Source organism: Acartia tonsa, chromosome 10 (genome assembly GCF_053477335.1).
Source record: "Acartia tonsa isolate MP-2025a chromosome 10, ASM5347733v1, whole genome shotgun sequence".
Lineage (NCBI taxonomy): Eukaryota > Metazoa > Arthropoda > Copepoda > Calanoida > Acartiidae > Acartia > Acartia tonsa.
In genome coordinates, this window is record NC_137269.1 from 6,922,501 (window position 1) to 6,947,439 (window position 24,939).

Below are 24,939 nucleotides of genomic sequence, written 5' to 3' on the forward strand. Positions count from 1 at the left end.
TACATAAAGTTTTTTATCTGTACCGAAGGATCTCGCTTACCGCTGAACCGAAATGGTTCATCTTTACAGGGTAACAACCCCAACCAAAGAGAAATCGCCACTAGAAAAACTAACCCCCCTCCCCCTAAACTAAAATTAAAATTTGGGGAGGGAGGGGTTAACTCTTTTCCCTAGAGGCCTCTAGGGGCGTATCCGCTAGTTACACACATTAATTAGTCTTCCATTATCCTATCTTTATATCTCCCAGTAATAATTAACAAGGATGGCAACATCCATAAAAGCAAAGCTCTGAAACGGTAGGACAAACGAACATTAACATTTGTAGAGTGTCAGAATAATGCTTAAGGCCATACTTACGTTTTTAGAACTTCATTATAGAGATGCTTCGCTCATAACATTGTACTTTGTTGTCCTAGGAATCAATATTCCAAAAATCAGATCAATCGGATAATTTTATCACATAAAAATTCGTTGTTAAAAAAAGTAAAAAATTAACATAATTAAAATGGACGTACGGACATTCTTGTAACGAATATAGAGTTGCTACCCTTTCAAAATCGTACCTAACTACTACAGGAATCTCAAAGTTTCAAATAGATAGGATAATTCTAAGATGCCTAAATTAACGAAAACAGCTATCCGTTCGAAACGGACGGTTAATAGACAGACGGATGGACGTACGGACCGAACCTAATTATAGAAAAGCTTCACTTTAAAAAAATCCCTTTTTATTATCGTGGGGAAAGGGAAAGGTTAGAAAAGGGGTTGTTGGCAGGGAGGAAGAGGACGTTGGACTGTAAATTACTCTTGTACCAGAAGTTTTCTCATTTGGAAAAAAAAACTTTAATTGGATTTTGTTTGGTTGTATAAAAAAAATTTACATTAAATCAATATACAGGGGTAGTTTTGTTTATCATTGATAATGTACATAAATTTATCATCCATTGTCTTATCCCCTGAGATCCCTGGTTTGCTGGTGGACTGGTAAAGGTAAATATGAAAAGGAAAGCAGGGAAATGGTTACTACTATATTGTATTTCAAAGTTATTACATTCAAAGTAGAATTAAAATACAGGATACAGAAAAAAGTGCATTTAAATATTAGAGTAAAACAATAGAGGGAGAAAGAGTTAAATAACTGTATCTTCCCATCACAAAGGCCTTGTAAAAACTTTCTATTGGGTCATTGAAAATCAACCAATGGTGTCCCTCATATTAACACAGACAAATAGCAGAAACTAATTTAGAAGCAGAACAAAGAGGTCTTTGGAAAAGGAAGGGAGGTAGTTGTCTGTATATACATCTAAACTATTGATATGTTATCTAAACTTGAAAAAAGCTTATTATTTTAGTAACGCAGCTTCTCTATATTTATTGGCCTAAAAACTTTTTATTTAATTCTAATTGTTTTTAGCAAAGCATGAGTGTTCAAACTTTTCCCCCAATAATTTTATAATACAAAAGGAGTAATTTTGTTTATTATGATTGGAGGTATAGCTACATCAATTTATCGTCCATAGTCTTATCCCTTATGATTGCTGAGTATTACAGTTTAATCTTCTTAGTGCCTAATCTTTATTTCAGTTTACTGTTATATTTTTAAAAGCGAAGCTTTTCTATAATTAGGGTCGTTCCGTAAGTCCGTGACAGATAGCTTTAACTTAATTTAGCTTATTTTAGGCATGTTAGAATTGTCCTATCGACTATATTGATTCCTTAGACAACAAAGTACAATATTATAAGCGAAGCAACTCTATAATAAAGTCCTAAAAATGTAAGTATGTCCATAAACATTATCCCATGTCAAGAAGTTTTTTAACAAATTTACTCAAAATTTTGCTTTGACTCTTATACATTTATATTCAGTTCTGACACTATACAAGTGTTATATGTCCGTTTCTCCTACCGTTTCAGTGCTTTGCTTTCATGGATGTTGTTATCCTTGTATTTTTTAACTAATACCAAATTATCCTTTTTTCTAAAAGGAAAAGCTGTATATTATTAAAAACTTGCGCTCTTCAAATTTCTCGACTTTCCAATATTAACATTGGATGGCACAACCTTTATAAGAATTGTGTCAGATTCCTGAAATAAGCCGGTGCTGTGGTTTCTATTATTCATAATTTATTTCTATTTCATAAATTTCATCTGTAAAATCAACATTTATAATGGTAAGTGAACTTTTTAAAAGCGAAGCTTTTCTATAATCAAGGTCTGTATGTCAGTCCTTACGTCACAGTTAGCTCTTTTAATTAATTTAGGCATGTTAGAATTGTTATATCGATTTCAAACTTAAAATGATGATTCCTATAAGAGTCAAATACGATCTAGAAAGCGTAGCAGCTCTATAATCGTTACTCAACAGTCCATGCGTCCATTTAAATTTTTTTTATTTATTTATATAAAGTAATAGATGCTGTGAGTATTGGTGCAAAAAATATCACGTAACAAAAAAAATTAGCCAATGAGAGGCCGTTTTTGACCAATAGTAAAATTTATACTGGACTCTCATTGGCTAATTTTTTTTGTTACGTCATATTTTTTGCACCAATACTCACAGCATCAAAGTAATATATTTTTTGGTCTGAATCTGAATACTGAACCGATTTAGTTCACCAGTTTAGGAGAGCATCACATAGGTTTTAGGCTATTCCATTTTTAAATTAAAGTCTTTGGATGAATTTAGGCTATTTTCAAGCATCTCTCTTTCCCTTAGAATATATGCATAGCTACTTGAGGCTAGCTGGTTAATTACAAAATAAAAATCGTATTTTTTGAAATTGGTTTTTACCAATATCTAATTAGAGTTATATAAATGTTTTCCCAAGGTCAAGTTGGAAATTAAAGAAAAGTTTAGATGCAAATCTTTTCTGAAATATTTAATTTTTGTGTCTGTTGGTCTGTGTTTTTTAAATCTGTTCTACTTTGATTCCTGTGACGTCATAAAAGATGAGAATAGATGAGAGGAGAAGTGGGAAATAAAACCTGGATAATCCCTCATTTTTATGACGTCAAAGGAATCAAAAGAAGGACAGAATGGGCTTCGTCTTAGAAATTAACAGGAATAACAATTTCAATTAGAGTATTCCATTGCCAATTTTAAATTTATTTTATCTTTTAACAACACTTTTATAAAACATTTCTTGCTATCCCCCTAGATTCTAGAGGATTGAGAAGGGGACAGTAAATTAGCCTAAAACCACCAAAATACATTTTTAAAGCTTCACTAAAAAGTTATTTTAATTTGGACTACCAGTTTCCGAGATCTTTAGCTTCAGGTCAAATAAATGTTACTACATTAATTCTATCATAGACTAGTGGCTACGCCCTTAGGAGCAATTAATGTGGGATATACCCTCCCCAAAAAATAATTTAAAACCTTTCTTAGACCTATAAGGAGCTTTATTGTAAAAGAAAACCATATTGGGTTAGCAGTTAGCGAGATCCTTTGCTACAGACAAAAAAGCTTACTACTTCAAATAATAAGATTAGGTTACTAGTTTTTAGTGTGACGATTCCCATGTTGGAAAATAATATTGGCTGATTATGGATGTTGTCATCCTTAATTTTGTGCTTTTTGTTATAGTTTTTTTTCTTTGTCCTATCTTTGTATGAGAGTTGCTGTATCATAAGATCTTGCAAGCTACTAAATCAATATGGTTCTTCATTTTTACCATTTACAGCTTAATATAGGTCCTGCGAAATTTTTATCTATTTTTGAGGAGGGTACCTACTACCTACACCCTTGCAAGAATACTCCCCCTTACAAAGAGATTTTTATATTTTAAAACTTAATTTGGAAAAGAGAGGGTTGAGAATCCACCCCCCCCCCCCTCCCTTTTCTCTTCTAGGTGACCATGGTAAAAATATATTCATATTATAGCTTCTCTACTATTATACATGATGACCTCCTCACGCCACGTTGAATATATTTACTCTGAGTTTGAATTGCAGTGTAACGCGCTCAATCACCCTCGGTGTTAAGTAAGATAACACTAAACAGATAACCAACTCTTTGATGCACCTCCTTTATCTAGAAGTTTAACTGAGCATGGTAATGAGTTGAGCCTGTTTCTAGCCAGAGCATTCCCTCTACTCTTACTATTAATGTCGCGCAACTGATATAGAAGCAGTGGGAACTATTTATATCGTCTTTATTTTTTACATGGTGTTGAACCGAGACTCGATCCCATCACCTTCCTTGACGACGAGCGGATTCTATTGTGCATAATTATCCTTGTTTGTTTCCTAATGAGATGTTACCCAAAGAAATTTGCAAAAACAAGGATAACAACATCCATAAAAGCAAAGCTCTGAAACAGTATGACAGAGGAACATTAACTCTTGTACAGTGTCAGAACTGAATATACAAAATATAAAAAAAATAAGTTTTGACAAAATTAAAATTATACGTGAATTTGTTACAAAACTTCTTCAATACAGAACACTGTTTCAGGACATACTGACTTTTTTAGGAATTGATTATAGAGATGCTTCGCTTGTAATATTGTACCTTATTGTAATAGGAATCAGTACTCCAAAAATCAGTTCAATCGGATGATTATATCACATAAAAAATTGTTGTTGAAAAAGTTAAAAAATGTTTAAAATGGACGTACAGACATTATGGTAACGATTATAGAGTTGCTACGCTTTTTAAATCATACCTAACTACTACAGGAATCATCAATAGGACACTTTTAACATGCCTAAGTTAACGAAAAAAAGCTATCCGGTACAGACGTACGGACCGACCCTAATAATAGAAAAGCTTTGCCTTTAAAAAATGGTGAAAGAAGATTATGGTGCACTTTTCCATTTTCTTAATATTTCAAGTAGCGCAGCTACTCTTTACAAAATAGTGGCGTTCACAGAGATAGTTTAAGGTTGACAAACCTTACTGAGGTGAAAAAGGGAAGGCAGTTCTTTGTCTTTTTATTTTGTGGTGTTGACATCCCGTTACATAGGTCTCTGTTTAAAAAGATTTTCTCAACCCTTTCTTTGCTCTTAAAATAATCATTTTTTTTTTATTTTATTTTTTTTTGTATTTTTATTTTACAGATTCACATTAATTTATCTCTCTCATTTTCTATCCTTCTAGATCTCATATTAATGTGAAAGATAGTAAATGAATGTTTTAAATAGAAATGAAGATTTATAAAGGTGTATCAGTGATTAGTCTGGTCCTACAATAGGTTATAGATTGACTTGCGGATCTACTGCAGTTCACGGTAAAATATTGCTGGTAAGCAATATTTACAAAAAGCTATGAATTTTAAAGACTGCTAGCTGCCAAACAGCTGAACGTACAGATTATGCCCGCACACCATTTTAAGCAGCATAAGAAGGCCTACAAATAATCTGGAATAGCCAAGATCCAATTATGCACAGGGAAAGCTTCACTAAAGAAAAAACGCGTAAAATAGGTCTTTTTCGCGCATTTCTCTGCACTGCGAGATAATTATGCATTATTGATTTATGGCTTTTCCAGATTATTTGTAGGCCTTCTTATGCCGCTTAAAACAGTGTGTGGGCATGATCTGTACGTTCGGCCGTTTGGCAGCTAGCAGCCTTTAAAATTCATAGATTTTTGAAAATATTGCTTACCAGCAATATTTTACCGTGAACTGCAGTAGATCCTGACTAACCCCCCCCCCCCCCGCCCCCTCCTCCCAATGTACTAAATTTTAAATTTACCTTCAAACATTTTTGAGCGACGTAAATTTTTAATCAAACTAGCAGCTTCGCCCCTATCACGCAGGGGCTATATATTCGAAGGGATATGGAAGGGAAGAAAGTAGCCTAAAACCATACCCAGACCTTTTTTTAAAAATAATATAGCCTAAAGCCATCTTAGGACCTATAAGAAGCTTTTTTTTGTAAAGTAGAACCATATCGGTTCAGCGGTTAGCGAGATCCTTCGCTACAGACAAACAAAACCTTAATACTTTTTATAATAGGATATTAATAGCTACATGATGAATAATAATGAAATGTAGATTTAATTTCATGTACATTGTTGTGTTATGAACGTTTACGGTCTTGTTCTACTTAAAGATTAGTGTAAAGTACACACTAAAATACTTTCAAATTGCATCTTATGAAACCAACCATGAAATACAGATAATTATTCCAAATAACACCAACTGGTAACAGTGTTTCTTTAAAAAGTAAAGGAATAGACAATCAACCCTTTGATGGCAGGACCTTTGTTTTGAAGTCCTAAACATTTTTTTTATAATTTATAAATCGTTTATACATTATATCGCTTTTCCCTTTGACCTAAGTAGCTGAAAATAGGTTTTGCAATAGTTGGGTTATCTGCTGTACAACTTCGGAAATTAGGGAAGAAATAGGTAATCAATTTTCAGTTTATCAACCACACAATTTAATAACCACAGGATAATGAATTCCTAACGTACTACATTTTTTAAACCGAAGCTTTTCTAAAATTAGGGTCGGTCCGTCCGTACGTCTGGAACGGATAGCTTTTTCGTTAATTTAGGCATGTTAGAATTGACCTATCGATTTCAAACTTTGTATGGTGATTCCTATAGTAGTTAGGTACGATTTAGAAAGCATAGCAACTCTATAATCGTTACCAGAATTTCCGTACGCCCATTTTAAACATGTTAATTTTTAACAGCAATTGTTATGTGATATAATCTTCCAATTGATTTAATTTTTGGAGTAATACAATAAGGTACAAACCATATAATTTAATGTCCAGAGGATAAGGAATTCCTAACGTACTACATTTTTATATTTCTGTATACCATTTAGGCTTTTCTTATTTTTTAACTTCACTAGTATGACACGGTGTGGTCCAGACATGACCCCGATACCCCCCCCCCCCCCATCAGTAAGCAGGCACGCTATTATTTACGCTGATGCCTCCAATAGGGTTAGCAACTTCTTTTGAATATATTTGAAAAGTTAAACCCTCTTCCTGGTTCTCATGTGGTGGTGTGAACAAAAATCGAGGGGGTGTAATTTTTTATTGAATCTGGCAATTAAAAAAGTCAATTTTCCTAGGATTGTTTTAGGGATCAATTACGCTGCTTAGAGACTACTAATAAAGTAGTTTCGCTTCTAAAACTTTGGGTATAGTACCTTTCATGGCAACGCCTCTTAAGGGGCGTTTCGTCGTATTTTCACAGTAGCTTCTCCCTTATTTCCAGCCCCTAACTAACCTACCTTAACCTAAAATAACCAACAAAAGTTACTCTGAAAATACGACGAAACGTTCCTTAAGAGACGTTGCCACGAAAGGAACTATACCCAAAACTTTTTATTGAATATCCCTTATACCTGTAATAGTAACCCATAAAAAGAAAGCAATTAAAACTTAATGTCTTTTTTTCAGGCGGAAGATTTGGAGGCTGCCCATAAAGAACAAATTGTTTCCTATCTCAGGTTACAACTTTTGGGTATAGTCCCTTTCGTGACAACGCCTCTTAAGGGGCGTTACGTCGTAGTATTTTCATCGTAGCTTTTGATAGGTTAGAAATAGAGGAAAGGTTACCGAGAAACTACGATAAAACGCCCCTTAAGAAACGTTGTCACGAAAAGGACTATACCCCAACTTTTCAGTGAAGCTTTCAGTGGTTGACCTCAAAAAAAAAATTAATTTTGGCGGAAAAAAATTTCGAATAATTTTTCATCATCAATGGAACTATAAAAAGACAATAATTTTTAAAAATGTGTTCATGACAAATATATATTACATTAGGACGAATTTTTAGATGTTCCTACAAAAAAAAACTAATATAAGCTATAAAAAAAAATATTCAAAGTAAATTTTTATTTGTTTATTAGAACAGGGAATCTGCAAAGAAAAAATATAAAAATATTTCATCACAGCCAAGTATAGTTATTTATCTCATCATATAGTAAAAAATGATAATAGTTATTTCTTGCATCGTATTATAAACAGCTTTCCGCGGATATAAAATGTGCAATTATAAGATTAAAACAAAAGATTTTTGTATGGATTAGAACCTGTTCTAATCCACCGGATTCGAATGAATATGGGAAAATTAATTCTAGTTTTGTTGGTCCACCTGAAAAATTTCTAGAAGAGAATAGGCAATATGTTGTTGAAATTATCTGTTTACATTTAATCTATCTCCTTACCAACCCCCAAATATTATGTAATACATCTATCCTTCAGTTCAAATTTTTTGGGAAGGAGTCAATAATTTATCAACGCTTCGCGCTTCAGATATTAGAGTAAAACACTAGAGAGAAAAAGAGTTAAATAACTGTATCTCACCATCGCATCAACCTTGAGCAACCTTTCTATTGGGTCATTGAAATTCAAATTGGTGTTGCTTATATTAACACAGCCAAGTTGCAGAAAATAATTTAGAAACAGACAAAAAAGGTCTTTGAAAAAGAAAGGAAATAGTTATATACATCTATACTATAGATCTGTTCTTCACATAAACCCAACTCATTTTAATTGTGTCAACTAATTTTTTTAAATGTTCTTGCTAAATGTTATTTGTGTGCTTAATTGTATGAACATTAACGTAGTAAATTTTATTTTTTTGTTCAGGTTTGCCAAATATCAGCGCGAACAAGCCATAAAATGTGTAAAAGCCGCCATTGAGGACACTAAGGTGGGGACATACAATGCACATAGGGGCAACAAGGGGCAACAATTCACCACCCCCAAATCAAGTTTTAAACATTCTATGAGTATTATCATACCCAATGTACATCAGATTTCAAAGGAATCGTAAAAATACGCTTTTTAAGTAAGCATTCTAATGCATGGAAGTCAAGAAATGCAAAAATTTTCTTACAGAAAAAGGCATACTTTTTGTGTTTCACCAACTATTTTAAAAGTATTATAAAATCTCTTAGAATTAACGTAATTAGACAAAATAACTTCTGATGAGTCATGCATTACATATATTTTGACAGTATAAAAGAAAAAAACACAAATTGAAGAAATTAGTCTTAAATAATTCTAGTTGAAGTCAAGATTTTAGTTTTTATTTGTTTGTTTTTTAATCAACATTTCAGAAGACAGTAAGAGGAAACATGTTTTCACTGGTTGCCACCGACTAAAAATACGATATTTGATTACCCAAAGACATATCATAATCGCCTGTACTGGTCTCATTTACCCCCCCGCGCCCCCGTAGGGGTTTTTAGCCTGTTTTCTGAACGTGGGTGCACGAAAAGCTTGTAAGAAAAGGCGTTTAAACGCGCTTTTAAAGTCAAAACTTAAGATATAATTCAAATAAATAAAAGACACAGAAACATAGACATATTCGGAAATATTTATTCTGACTTAGAATTAAAGTTAATAATAAATATTTTCAAGTTCTATTGCACTAAATGATGCGGGGGGAGAGGGGGGGGGGGCTAAACCTAAATCTAAACCTCTTTATGTTTGATGTTTTAATGTTACTAAATAATCGTTTCTATAGATTATTACAAATATCAGGGATCTAAAGGGATAAGACAAAGGTCAATAAATTGTTGTACATCCCCAATGATAATACACAAAATTACCCTTTTTGTAGATCAAAGTTAGTAGTTAAAACGTTTGAACACACAACTGTAAAACTTTGGGGACTAGTGTTATAAACAGCCCAATGTCCCCTACCTCACTGCGAAAAGGTAAAGTTAATATGCAAATAACGTGAGGTTCTTATAATCATTCTAAATTTGAATTAGCAAGTAGTCTATCTGTCTGTCTATTGGTAATGCTTTGTTTTTAAATTATGTAGTTACAGGGTATTCATGTTTAAAGTCAGCAGTTTTATTTAGAAAGGGAGGGGACTGTTAATTACACTAGTCCCCAAATTTCAAAGTTTTATAATAACGTTTTTATATTCGTTAGCATAAGAACTTCAGGAAATTTAATTGATTTTTTATTGGTTGGTTCATTAAGTGCTGTTGATGAGTGTCAAAACTTTTCAACCACTAATTGTCATCTACAGACAAATAATTTTGTATTATAATTTATTAAATATGTATTTATTAAATATGTATCAATATTGGGGATGTACATATTAATCGGTTATTGTTTTGTTCCTTAGATCCCTAGGTGTTAATATATAATACAAAGTAGCTTGATGTCTGTTTGTCTGTCCGCCCATCCCTTAAGATCTCGCTAACCACTAAACTGATTGAATTCTACTCTTCAGGGAATATATCTACTGGTCCTGTGGTTGTTTAAAGATCTTTTTCAAAAATAAAAATCCCCCTAAATTTTTTCATATTTCTATAATTAGGGTCGGTCCGTCCGTACGTCTGGTACAGTTAGCTTTTTTACTTAACTTAAACAGGCTAGAATTGTCCTATCGATCTCAAACTTTTCATGCTGATTTCTACAACAGTTAGGTACGACTTAGAAAGCACAGCAACTCTATAATCGTTACCAGAAAGTCCGTACATCCATTTATAACAAGCTGATTTTTACTTTTTTTACAACAAATAATGGTTTTGAATGTTAAAAATATCCTATTCATCTGATTTTTTGAATACTGATTCCTATTTCAATAACGTCTATTGTTATAAGCGAAGCATCTCTATAATCAAGTCCTAAAAACGTCAGTATGTACTTAAACAGTAACATGTATTTAATCAGTTTTAATTACAATTTTGTATAGACATGCATTAATATTCAGTTCTGACACTTCACAAGTGTTAATGTTCGTTTGTCCTTCCATTTCAGAGCTTCGCTTCTTTCATGGATGTTGTCATCCTTGTTTAATTACCTCTTGGGGCAAATCCCCTAGAGGCTAGGGGCGAAGCCGCTAGTATACATATAAACAGTAATTATAATTATAAATATAGATATTAGTTAAAAAAAATTAGGTTAATCATGCCCACATTTATAATGAATTTATTAAACATAAAAATAAAGTGAAACTTGTAGCTTGCTAAAATAAGGATCCCCATCCACCCCCATTTACACCATCCCCTCCCCTCCTACTGAAATGAATTCCATGACCCCAAATTTGACACTTTGAACACTAAAATCGGACTACAATTAACCTAGTTACACTTTAAAGGGCCCAAAAAGCTAGTGAAAGGGTAGCTGCGCTACTAAAAAATTCTCATATTGCTCTGATAACCAAAACCCCTAATTAGACATTTTAAACACGAAATTCAAGATAGTTGATGGATAGATAGATGGATAGATAGATGGATAGGTAGATGAATAAATATATGGATAGATAGATGGATAAGTAAATGGATAGACAGATGGATAGATTAATGGATGGATAAATTGATAGTTGATGGATAAAGAGATGAATAGTTGATGGATAGATAGATGGATCGATATATAGATGGATAGACAGATGGATAGATAGATGGATAGATAGATGGATAGATAGATGGATAGATAGATGGATAGATAGATGGATATACAGATGGATAGATATATGGATAGATAGATGGATAGATTGATGGATAGATAGATGGATAGATTGATGGATAGATAGATGGATAGGGTAAGGGGGGACTATTTTCGGGAGGGGTTAATCTGGTAATTTTGCTATCTACCTTCATAATAATAGGTAGATGAATAGATATATGGATAGATAGATGGATAAGTAAATGGATAGACAGATAGATAGATGGATGGGTAGATAGAGGGATAGATTGATGGATGGATAAATTGATAGTTGATGGATAAAGAGATGAATAGTTGATGGATAGATAGATGGATCGATATATAGATGGATAGACAGATGGATAGATAGATGGATAGATAGATAGATGGATAGATAGATGGATAGATAGATTGATAGATAGATGGATAGATAGATGGATAGATATATGGATAGATAGATGGATAGATTGATGGATAGATAGATGGATAGGGTAAGGGGGGGGGGCTATTTTCGGGAGGGGTTAATCTGGTAATTCTCTATCTACCTTCATAAAATGACCTTTATCTCCATGTTCCTTTCAAATGACAGAAAAAAACATAAAAGCAAATTTGTTTGTTGTTAAATTACCTACAAAAAAGTATAAAATGAAATTTTTGTGAGATGAATTTTAAGGGTACTAAATAATTAAATCCCCTTTTTGGTTGATTTGCCCCAATGTGCAATGGTTTCTATTGCAGGGATCTAAAGGGATAAGACAATGGCCTACAAATTGATGTACATCCCCAGTGATAATACACAAAATTACCTTTTTGTAGATTATTAAACCAATTAAAATTTAATAAAAAAAGTCCACAAAGTTGTTAAGCAAACTATTAAGAAAACGTTATCATAAAACTTTTAGAACGATTGTAAGAAATAGCGCAATGTTCTCTCCCTACCTGGTCGTTCCATTGTAATTACACCCACACAGTAATATATGGCGCCCCTAGACTTTTCATAGGGCCTAACCGCTAATTGGAACTATCCATTAAGATAAATAAGTTGGAAAGAATTTTAATGTTAGAGGGAGATTTGAAATCTGCATCAAATTTTAAGGATTTTTTTTTATAAAATTCATTTTTTGTATAATTCTTTATCTAAAAGCGGAAATACAATTTAAGTTCATAAATTTTGACCAATGGGATAAAGGGTGTTAAAATAAAAACCAATCGCTTCACTTTTGTCAATATAAACCTGACAGTTTTGGTCCAAAACTATTAAAAAATAATACAATTCATGCCCAAGCAATGACAATAAGAAAACAATATTGAATTTTGAATCTACTCACCCTTCCAGAGCCCTAGAGCTTAAGACCTAGTCATTGCAGAGAAATTTGCCCTACGCCGAAAGTGCATATTTTATTACAAATTTGTCTTTTTAAAAACCAATCGCTCACAACTTGACCACAATAAGTACTTAAAATCTTGTAGATAGACCCCATAATGTTTGGAGTTTTTGATGGGGCATGTAAAGACCTTTCTTTAGACACCTCAACAAGGTTTCTAACACAATCTTAGCCAATTTGGCATCAAAAAGAAGGACCTGGCAATCATCAAGAACTAGGAATAGACAGAGCCGTCATGCCTCAAAGTTGGATGGGAATGTCTTTTTTATGTCAAATTGGCATAGATTGAGTTAGAAACCTTGTTAAGGTGTCTAAAGAAAGGTCTTAACATGCCCCATCAAAAACTCTAAACATTATGGGGCTTATCTCCAAGATTTGAAGTACTTATGGTGGTTCAAATTGTGGGCGATCGGTTATTTTTTTAACACCCTTTAGGTGGATTGGAAACTACCTGCGCTCTAATTAGTTTAATGATGTGCGACACTTAAATTTCTCCAATCAGAGCGCAGATAATTTTCAATCCACCAATCACAGATGTCAAAATTAATTAACTTAAATTGTATATGCGTTTTTGGATAAAGAATTATACAAAAAACGAATTTAAAAAAAAAATCCTTAAAATTTTATGCAGATTTCAAATCTATTATATACATTAAAATTCTTTCCAACTTATATATCTTACTATCCAAGTCACTGTGTCATAAATTTCTATGTTCAAGAGCGTCTAGGGAAGGGGAGTTAAAAATTTTTTAACCCCCCTTCCCAAAATCAAAATCTTTTTCAAATCCTTTCATTTGTAGCCTATTTAATTCAAATACAAAATACAAATATATCTTTCTATAGTTTGGTAAATTTCTGAATATAAATTAGATGGAAATAATTTTAATGGTTATTATTTTGTAGGATCCTAGATTGATTGATGATACCTTTACACTTGATGAGGTTGAAGATACTCTTTCTGCTGTTACTGAGGTAACCAAGAATGATCTTAGTTTTGTAAAAAAAATATTTTTGTCTCTTTAGATTAATTCTAGGGATCTAAAGGGATAAGACAATGGCAGATAAATCGATATACATCCCCAATAAAGCTACACAAAATTACAAGTGTTAATGTCCGTTTGTCCTTCCATTTCAGTGCTTCGCTTTTGTGGATGTTGTCATCCTTGTTTTCTTAATGAGTCCTAGAAGGTGCCTTTGAAATGTCACAAGAAAACTTTAGTTCAATTGTTTTCATTGCACCAATTGAAACATTCATCTAAACATTTATCAAACATTGCCCACTCCATCATCTTTACCAAGTTTGATCTTTTAAGGTCGCACAATTTTTGCAAATTCCTAGGCACTTGCCTGTTTAAATTATTAGTCTTTCGTACGTCCGGAACTTTTTGTTAACTTATACATGTTAGAATTGTCATATAAATTTTAAAACTTTGCATGATGATTCCTATAACAGTTAGGTAGGATTTAGAAAGCGAAGCAAATCTATAATTGTTGCCAGAAAGTCTTTACGTCCATGTTGCTTTTTAACCTTTAGAACAACACTTTTCAATGTGATATAATTATCTGTAATATTGCTTCCTATTACAACAAGGTTCACTATTATAAGCCTATAATCAAGTCTTAAATGTAAGTATGTCCTAAACAGTATTCTGTATTGAAGTTTTGCAACAAATTTACTTACAATTTTGTTTAGACTTACACATTTATTTTCTGCTTTTTTTTAAATTCTGACACTCTACAAGTTTTGATACTGGTTTGTCGAACCGTGTCAGGGCTTCGCTTTAAGGATGTTGTCATACTTGTTTATCTTTATATCTTTATTTTTGTTAAGGCTGTAGTAAGTGAGGTTGAAGCAGAATTAATAAATTCATCTCATACAAATGTTCTGCTTTTAAAACAGGTAAAATTTAAAAAGTCTAAAGTAAAACATGCATCCCATCTGTATACGTGACTCAAATACCTATAAGCTCAATGTTATATGTAAAACAATTGTCTTTAGTTAGAATTCTTCGGGGTTTTTTCTGTATGGCTTCGAAACTGACTAATATACGTCATACTGAAAAATCAAGTATAGCATTATATTTTAAAAAATTTCCACTAATATCAAAATTTAAAAAAAACATAATATTAAAACCAGTTTGGTAACATAATTTTCAATGTAAATATCTGAGGAAAGCTGTCTATAATACGATACGGTGAATAACTATTCTTTTCTCAAGTTTTGATATTGAAACACGAAATAATGTAAACAAAATTTATATTCAGGTTTTTTCTCAAGCAGAAAAGTGGCATTTGAACCTAGAAACCGACTTATCTGAGGTTGAGAACAGGTATAAGACGACGTTCTTGGTTGCGATGCTAGACTATAATTTCTTTTTAAAGCGAAGATTTTCTATAATTAGGGTCAGTCCGTCCGTCCGTCCTAGACGGATAGCTTTTTTTGTTAATGTAGGCATGTTAGAATTCTCCTATCTATTTTAAACTTTGCATGGTGATTCCTGGAGTCGTTTTAGGTACGATTTAGAAAGCGTAGCAACTCTATAATCATTACCAGAATTCCTTACGTCCATTTTAAACATGTTGATTTTTCTACTTTTTTAACAACAAATTTTTATGTGATCTAATTATCCGATTGATCTGATTTTTGGTACATTGATTCCTGGGACAACAAAGTACAATATTATGAGCGAAGCAAGTCTGTAACCAAGTCCTAAAAATGTAAGTATGTCCATAAACATTATATTCTGATTGTTCAGTTCTGACACTATACAAGTGTTAATGTCCGTTTGTCCTACCGTTTCAGTGGTTTGCTTTTATGGATTTTGTCATCCTTGTTTTATATGTACAACATTTTCTGGTCGCAGGAAAGACATTAGTACACAGAAAACGGGGGTTTTCCAAAAAAAATTCGAAAATCAACTAAATTAGAATATTTTAAGAACAAATGGCAAAATGAAAAACTTGTATAGAAGCTCTGCAAGTAAATATTTACAGTCGTTTTCCCTTAAAGTGACTTGATGAAATATTTTAAAACTAGCTGCTACGCCACTAGCGGCCTCTAGGGGCACTTGAGGAGGGGTGAGTCGAATTAGATAACCCAATTTCTTATTTCTTATTTTTTTAAGGGGGGGGGGGGAACTAAGGGCGATTTCTCTAGGGAGGTTGGTGGTACCCTCCCCCAAAATAGTTATAAACCTTCCCGGGACCTATAAAAAGCTACCCTGTTAAGGAGAGCCCGATCGGTTAAGCGGTTAGCAAGATCCTTCGGTACACACAAACAGTCAAAAAAACATCCTGTTACTTTATTATAAGGATTAAATTTAAGAAAAGGGGGGAGTGATTCAAGGTCAGGTTAGGTTAGGTTTTATTAGATACTTGATAGCCACGAATTGTTTGCCCCTCGCATGGGTTAGGCATTGTAAGAAAAAAATTTTCATTCTTCATATTTTTAACTTATTTAAAAAATAAGGAAGGGTTGTTCAATGTTCAGTGCTCGACCGGTATTTTAAGGGAAAGTACTAGGGTTGTCCGGCCATTTTCAATATCCGGCCGAATACCGGATATTGAAACTATCATGATGCCTGATATCCGGCTGATCTCTAATGTCGGATATCTGGTTATCCGGCCGGATATTTGGTAATTTGCCGGATATCAATCGTTTGCAAGATATCCGGATATCCAGCATTAGAAATTAGCCGGATATCCGGTATCCGGCCAAAAAAGTATCCGGCCCAACCCCAGAAAGTAAATCACTTTTTTTAGGGAGTTGTTGAACGCAGTTAGAGAATGGGAGGAAACACAGAGCAAAGAAACAAAGGTAAAAATAAATAATTCCTTCAAACAAGGGATCAACTGAAAATTAATTGCCTATTTCTTCCCTAATTTCCGAAGTTGTACTACCACTTGAATAGTGATAATCTTTAGCAATTAATGTTTTTAAACCTCAAGATTACAAAAAGACATAAATTTTCAAGTTAAGTTGATATTTTTTTAATCAATATAATGACTTATTTCAAAATCAATCAGCAAACAATCACTAATCCACCTGACCTGCAGGTAGAGCCCGCAACCCTGGAGAAGAAGAGACTGGCCCCGCTGAACGAGGGAGGTCCAGCTCAGCTTCTCAATATTCAGATTCAAAAGATTGAACTGGAAAACGCAGAGTTGAAAGCCAGACTAAAGACGGTAAGTTAGGCATGTTAGAATTGTCCTATCAATTTAAAACTTGAAAGTATTATACCTGTAACAGTTTCGCAACAAACTCACAACTCACGGCAAATTACCGGATATACATACAGCCGGATAACCGGATATTAAAGTAGAAAAAAATTATGTTTTGAGATTTTTAATATAAAATTTACAGCCATTTAAAACAGATATCCGGCCGGATAGTTTCAATATAGTTTTAAAATAGCCGGATATCCGGCCCAACTCTATTATTTTGTCAATTTAAGGTTGAGAAGCAGGCTATGGATGCCATGGATGAGAGAAGTAATGTGAAGAGGGAGCTGGAACAAACTAAAATAGGTTTAAACATATGCAATACAAAAAAATACACAGATATTTCAATTCCTTTAGTAACGCATTCTTTTAATCTGCTTTTTGAAAAAAAGTTCTGTTTTTTTTCCCTTAATATCACCTTACTTGCAACTACGCCCCTAGAGGCCCTTGAGGGGGTGGGGGATTGACTCCTTCCCCCACGCTCAAGAATTTTTCTTTAAGTCTTAAAAAGAAAAATATTTAGGGGGGAGGGTTCTTTGGGTGGGGGTACCCTCCATCAAAATATATAACCCTTTCAAGGACCTGTGAGAAGCTACACTGTAAAGGAGAACCGTATCAGTTCAGCGGTTAGCTAGAACCTTTGGTATAGACAGACACACAGTGATCGTGTTACTTTTTAATAAGGATTTGTATTGTTTGAAATAAAACTAAAAACTAGAACTTGCAGCCTCCAAGAATCAAGAGCCTGAAGTTATTGTACAGGATAACACTGAAGAAATACAACAGGTATAGTGAAGATTTTTTGTGTGGGGGGGGGGGAAAGATTAAAGGATAATGGCGCTTAATTCAATCTAAACTCTTCAGGAAATTTGTCTGTTTTTTTAAATTACCGCGCTACTTTGGAAGTTGTCATCCTTGTTTTTAATTAACTAGCAGATACGCCCGTAGAGGCCTCTAGGGGCCCTTGAGGTTTAGGAGAGGTAAGTCAACCCCATATTATGTAATAAGTTTTAAAAGTAAAAGTAAAAAAATTGTGAAATGAGGTGGGGGATATTTTCTTCGCAGAGTGGTTGTACCCTCCACCAATTAAAAACCTTCCCAAGACATATAAGAAGCTACACTGTTAAAGAGAACTATCTTAGTTCAGCGGTTACAGAAATCCTACTGTATAGACAGACACAGCTCCTGTTATGTAAGGTGGTACATGGCAGATTTACCACTAGCAAAAATACAGTAATAATACTGTCATAAACACAGTGATAATACTGTCATAAACACAGTAATAGTACTGTAATGAACACAGTGATTTGACTGTCAAAAACACAGTTTACTGTCAAATTCACACCTGCATTTTGCCAAATATTACTAAAAATACAGCTAAAAATGAAATTGACAAAAATACACCCACTTTTTGTCAAAAACACAATTGCTATACTTTTGCTAGTGGAAAAGTGGCAGCACCCCATATAAGGATTTAAATATTTTAGTTGACAGAAACTATGGAGGAAGTGAAGCTAAAGCTGGAGGCAGAAAAAGAATTAGCTTTGAAATCACAGAAAGAATTGGAGGATGATTTAACAAGTGCTAAGCATAGGTAGATTTCCAACCTTTTATAATTTTAAATTTTAAATAATCATCTGGAAGTTTAAATCTGACCCAAATATGCCAATCCATTTTTTAAAGCAAAGCTTTTCTATATTTAGGGTGGGTCTGTCCATACGCCCGTACGTCCGAGACGGATAGCTTTTTTCGTTAATTTAGGCATATTAGAATTGTCCTATCGATTTTAAACTTTGCATGGTGATTCCTGTAGTAGTTAGGTACGATTTAGAAAGCGTAGCAACTCTATAATCATTACCAAAATGTCCGCACGTCCATTTTTAACATGTTGATTTTTTTACTTTTGTAACAACAAATTTTTATGTGATCTAATCATCCGATTGATCTGATTTTTGGTATATTGATTCCTGAGACAACCAAGTACAATATTATAAGCGAAGCAACTCTATAATCAAGTCCTAAAATGTAAGTATGTCCATAAACATTATCCTGAATAAAACAGTTTTTCAACAAATTTACTTACAATTTTAATCGACTCTTATACATTTATATTCTGATTATTCAGTTCTGACACTCTACAAGTGTTGATGTTCATTTGTCCTACCGTTTCAGATCTTTGCTATTATGGATGTTGTCATCGTTGTTAAGTTTGTAGTTACAATGTCTTTATACTGCAGATATGAAGAGATTTTTATAAAAGGCTACTTATATGTAAACATATTCCGAAAAATTATTTGAAATAGCATGTCGAATTGTCGATATTAGGTCAGACAAGACCACTTTTTATTACCCTAATATTCATAAGAATAGAATCCAAACTGTTGTACAGGGCTTAAAGCTAAAAGGCTTACTCTATAGGTTTGTTTTACCGTCTGATTTATTCAGTTTCGCTTTAAGGCAGGGGTAGCTAATCAATTCTGCAAAAAATCACGAAACCTCTTAAAGTATGGTGAAAGTTTATTTTGTTTATTCATGTAATTGAAGAGGGTGGGTAAGAAGGGGAGGAAAAGGGGAAGGGGGTTGTGGGGAAATTTTCCTTTAGAATTGTTTGTCAGAATATCATTCCCTTTTCCCTGGCTTTAAGTATGTTGTCTTTAAATTACAGACAAGGATGATAACATCCATAAGTAATGAAGCACCAAAAACATGGATGAGAATACAGATAAAGAGATTTAAAGAGCATTTGTTAAGGTCAAGAATCTATAATACAAAGTAGCTTGATGTCTGTCCGTCCGTCCGTCTGTCTGTCCCTTAATATCTTGGTAACCACTGAACCGATTGGATTCGACTCTTCAGGGAATATACCTACTGGTCCTGTGTTGGTTTTAGGCTATTTTCTTGGGGGGTGGGACACCCAAAACCCATTGTAAATTGTATAAACTGTATACTCTAAGATATAGAAATCATCTTGAAAAATTAGCCGTTTATCTTGAATAGCGTATGAGAAAATAACATTTCCCCCCATAGGACTAAATGGCTGACGGACGGACAGGCATATGAAATTATAGAGTAGCCTCGCTACTCAAAAGTTTTTCCTATTAAAAAACTTTGACACACCCACAATATGAATAAGCGTAACAAGTCATTTATTGCCCAAAATACTGTGGTAAGCCGAAGCGTTTCAGCTCACCGGTTGCGAGTTCGAATCCAACGAGCCCTAGCCTTGAAGTATTCTACCAAAACAAACTAGCAGGATTTAGTCATACAGAAATTATATATTTAACTGAATGCATTTACAATGGATGTTTACTATATATATACAACAGATTATAACAATAGGTTAGGTTTGAAGGGGGTGTGGGACACAAGGGCTTAGCCCACGGCGGTAGACAGTCTGTGGGGGTAGCTGTGGTAAAAGGGGAGGCAGCGCCTCCCGGTTGTATAGTTGCGTGAGGGGCGCGTGATAGCTGCGTCTCCGTGCCCCTCCCCATATTTAGCCAGGCCAGTTTGACCGCTGCGCAGCGGGGTCACCGGCGGTCATGAGGTAAATGGTGATATAATGGGATTAGTGCAGAAGGCTTGTTATGATAAGCCACTGCGTAGCAATTCTGTAAACTACCCGTCCGTCTGTTGCCGTATTACCACAATACCCCAAATTCCCATTGTATAAAGTAATTAATTGTTGGTTTTTCTCTTGTAGAATACTAATTAAATATCAAATTTTAATAACAGATAACAAAAGATAATGGGATTTTTTTAATTACCGTAAAGGATTAATTTATAATCTTGCCCTCAGTGCTTAACAAAAGTGCCCCAGGCAAATTGAATTTGACCTTCGGGCATAAACTGAGCTTTGAGCGGTCATTCTGAGCATGCAAGGTTCCGCCTATTTAATTAACAATAACAATGGGATTAATTAAAATGCCAATTAAAGCATTAATTGATAGTTGTTAGACAATAGAATTTTATTATAATTAGGTTTAAATTATATTACCGTAAAGGATTGATTTATAATCTTGCTCTAATAAGGCCATATTCAAAGTGCCCCAGGCAAATTAAATTTGACCTGAGGGCATAAACTGAGCTTTGAGCGGTCATTCTGTACAGTCAAGGTTCCGCCCACTTAATTAAATATAACAATAGGATTAAATAAAAAAAACAATAGAAGCAATGTAGTATAGTAGTTAGACAATAGAATTTTATTTTAATTAGGTTTAAATTAATATGTTCCACCCATTTAATTCACAAAAACAATCAGATTTATTTAAATCCTTATACTAAAGTAATAGGATGCCTGTTTGTTTGTCTGTGTGTTTGTACCAAATGATATTGGATATAATCATTCTTGTAAAATGAAAGCATATTTTTATTTAGATATTTAGAGATTCAACATCAACTAACCCTAGCTGAAAAGGTAATATAACTTAATTAAGTAAAAAAATTACAATATAATTATACAAATGACCAATGATAGGCCAATACACAGACTAAATTACCAATGTCAGGCCAATATACATTTTAATTGACCAATGGTAGGCCCATATGACGTTTTTTATATGCACTATGAAAAGCTTTATTCTTACTATAAAACAGTTTTGCTACTATTAGACATATTAGTCCTATTTTCAAATGGAAAATATCTTTACATCATTTAAAACCTTGTCAATGCAACCCTTTTTTAAATTTAGGGTCTGTCCGTCCTTTCATAAACAATCAACGTTTCAATTAGTCTTTGCATACTTTTATTCTACAAAAATTTTATGGGAAACAAACATCTACATAGTGTGGTAGTCGGACAGACAGACTGTCATTTCCTAGAGCATACTACGCTCTGAGACTCCCGGCAAATGCAGGTGTTAAAACTCCACCCATCACATTCCTAAGCCAACTCTTTCTTCTATTTTGACCGCCAAAGAATGCGGTCAAAGTTATCAGCCGCTGATGTGGGGAGGGAGTTATCCCTCCCCCCTTCATGTTCCAGTTAACCTACTAAGAGCTTAAGGCTAGGGGCTCTTTTGACCGGACTCGCTCAGTAGGGTTGAACTGCTTCACCCCTACCACAATAGTATATTTTTATTAACTTGGTTTTTTGATTGGTGATTTCTATGAAGATTTAGCACAATCTTATAGGCAAAAAACCTGTATAAAATGTTAAGAATCATAGACGTCCAAGGGGGGGGGGTAAAGTGGGGATCACCCCCCCCTTTTTTTTCATTTTACCCCCCCCCCCCTCTTTAAAATTTACCCCTACCCTAGGGGTGCCGTAGGCACCCCCAACCATTTAGGAGGGGGTATTTTCCCACCCCCAAACAATTCTTTTTTTTGGGGGGGGGGGGGGTAAATACCCCCCCCAAAAAAAAAAAAAAATTACGAACACTTGCTTGACCGACTGTCAGATAATTTGTTGAGCTTCGCTTTTATGGAAGTTGTTATTCTTGTTAAAACTTTAAAAGCAAATCTTTTCTATAATAAGGATAGGTCCTTCCGTCCAGAACAGATTTTTTCGTTAATTTAGGCATGTTAGAATTGTCCTATTGATTTCAAACTTTGCATGGTGATTCCTGTAGTAGCTAGGGATGATTTAGAAAACATAGCAACTCTATAATCATTACCAGAATGTCCTTACGTCCATTTTTGACATGTTGATTTTTTTACTTTTTTAACAACAAATTTTTATGTAATATAATTATCCGATCAGAATTTTTGGTATACTGATTCCTAGGACAACAAAGTACAATAATATAAGAGAAGCAACACTATAATCAAGTTCTAAAAATGTAGGTATGCCCATAAATATTATCCTGTGTCAAGAAGTTTTTCAACAAATTTACTTACAATTTCTTCGACTCTTATACATTTCTTTTCTGATTATTCAGTTCTGACACTATATACAAGTATTAATGTCCGTTTGTTCTACTATTTCAAAGCTTCATCCTTGTTTTAATACTAGGAGTTGGAGAAAAAGTTTAGTGAAACCGGAGCTTACAGAAATTTTAAGAAGATGCTGCACAGCAAAAATGAAACTATTAAGTAAGTTTTTAATACTTTCAGCTCTATAGCAATCCTACTTATAATTTTGTAAAGCTTTTTTTTGTTTATCCATCAACTTTATATATCATTGTATCAAAGTAACAGAATGTATGTCTGTCTGTCTTTACCTTAGTATAAATTAACAGAGGTGAAATCTTTAAAAATTGCCTCACTAAAATCAGTGAGGCTCACTAAAAATTTAGAGGGGATAATTTTGCCTCACTAAAATTTTAGTGAGGCAAAATTTTTTTTTAAGAATTTACCTCAGGACTCGACCGATAAACACCTTTGTAGTGAAACTTCTTAAAATCAACCCGCCCCCCCCCCCCCGTACATTTCAGTGCAATTTTTTACAAAGAAAACTGGGGGGGGGAGCCCTTTTTTTCTATGGCTTAATTCTGTTTGAATGGTGGTGATACCTTTTACCAAAATATTTATAAACCTTCCCAGGACCTATGAGAAGCTACCTTGTAAAGGAGAATCAGATAGGTTCAGTGGTTAGCGGGATCCTTCGTTACACACAGAGACAGTCAGATTACTAGACATCCTGTTACTTTAAGGTGCAGCTTCGAGTTTTTTTTATAATTTTCTTTCTGTTTTAGGGTTCTAAGAAAGAAACTACAAGTTTATGAACCCGAGCAAGAGGCAGAAGATTAGTTTAATAAACATATCTAATTCATGAAGGCTCGGCAGCCATCCGCAAACATGCCAAATACTATGTATTTCTAAATTTTAAGTTATAACTTAAAAGGATCACTGGGTGCCTATAACAAAGTTGTAGCTGGACAAAGTGTCTCTAAAATCAGCCTTGTGACGTCATAAAAAATTAAGGGAATTTAGGGTTTTTCTTTCCCACTTCTCCTATCATCTCAATCATTTTTATGACGTGATTTTTGAGACACTTTGTCCAGCTACACCAAGTTCTATAAAGCTAAGCTATCCAAGGACGACGTAAAATCTTTTTTAGAAGGAGGCCAATGCAAGGGGGGGAGGTAAAACAAGAGACCAGAGGTGGATTCTTTAAAAAAATGCCCCACTAATCGCTTAGTGGGGCAAAATTGTTTTCGTGAAAAATCCACCAAAATCACATTAAAATCTACAAAAATTAAATAAAATCTTATGTTAATAACCCTTCTATGATTTTGTTTAATTTTTGTAGATTTTTAATGTGATTTTGGTGGATTTTTAACGAAAACAATTTTGCTCCACTAAGCGATTAGTGGGGCATTTTTTTAAAGAATCCACCCTTTTTTTAAATTTAGGGTCTGTCCGTCCTTTCATAAACAATCAACGTTTCAATTAGTCTTTGCATACTTTTATTCTACAAAAATTTTATGGGAAACAAACATCTACATAGTGTGGTAGTCGGACAGACAGACTGTCATTTCCTAGAGCATACTACGCTCTGAGACTCCCGGCAAATGCAGGTGTTAAAACTCCACCCATCACATTCCTAAGCCAACTCTTTCTTCTATTTTGACCGCCAAAGAATGCGGTCAAAGTTATCAGCCGCTGATGTGGGGAGGGAGTTATCCCTCCCCCCTTCATGTTCCAGTTAACCTACTAAGAGCTTAAGGCTAGGGGCTCTTTTGACCGGACTCGCTCAGTAGGGTTGAACTGCTTCACCCCTACCACAATAGTATATTTTTATTAACTTGGTTTTTTGATTGGTGATTTCTATGAAGATTTAGCACAATCTTATAGGCAAAAAACCTGTATAAAATGTTAAGAATCATAGACGTCCAAGGGGGGGGGGTAAAGTGGGGATCACCCCCCCCTTTTTTTTCATTTTACCCCCCCCCCCCTCTTTAAAATTTACCCCTACCCTAGGGGTGCCGTAGGCACCCCCAACCATTTAGGAGGGGGTATTTTCCCACCCCCAAACAATTCTTTTTTTTGGGGGGGGGGGGGGTAAATACCCCCCCCAAAAAAAAAAAAAAA

The 24,939-nt window shown here is 34.1% G+C and overlaps 1 protein-coding gene across 1 annotated transcript; it reads left to right on the forward strand.

The window, feature by feature from the left end:
- Positions 1–2,067: 2,067 nt before the first annotated feature.
- Positions 2,068–23,794, forward strand: LOC145329276 (leucine zipper transcription factor-like protein 1). Its single transcript, XM_080173331.1, has 14 exons — positions 2,068–2,171; positions 7,367–7,416; positions 8,561–8,624; positions 13,651–13,719; positions 14,579–14,647; positions 15,013–15,077; positions 16,510–16,564; positions 16,804–16,932; positions 17,202–17,274; positions 17,687–17,754; positions 18,456–18,562; positions 21,343–21,382; positions 22,919–22,998; positions 23,601–23,794. The coding sequence occupies exons 1-14, from the start codon at positions 2,169–2,171 to the stop codon at positions 23,653–23,655; spliced, it is 927 nt and encodes a 308-aa protein (XP_080029457.1). The 5' UTR covers positions 2,068–2,168; the 3' UTR covers positions 23,656–23,794.
- Positions 23,795–24,939: the final 1,145 nt, after the last annotated feature.

Bases quoted from the DNA above. Each gene is read 5' to 3' on its own strand.
- LOC145329276 (XM_080173331.1), top strand. The intron at 16,565-16,803 runs GTAAAAATAAAT...CCTGACCTGCAG, and splicing joins CACAGAGCAAAGAAACAAAG to GTAGAGCCCGCAACCCTGGA. The intron at 17,755-18,455 runs GTATAGTGAAGA...TAAATATTTTAG, and splicing joins ACACTGAAGAAATACAACAG to TTGACAGAAACTATGGAGGA.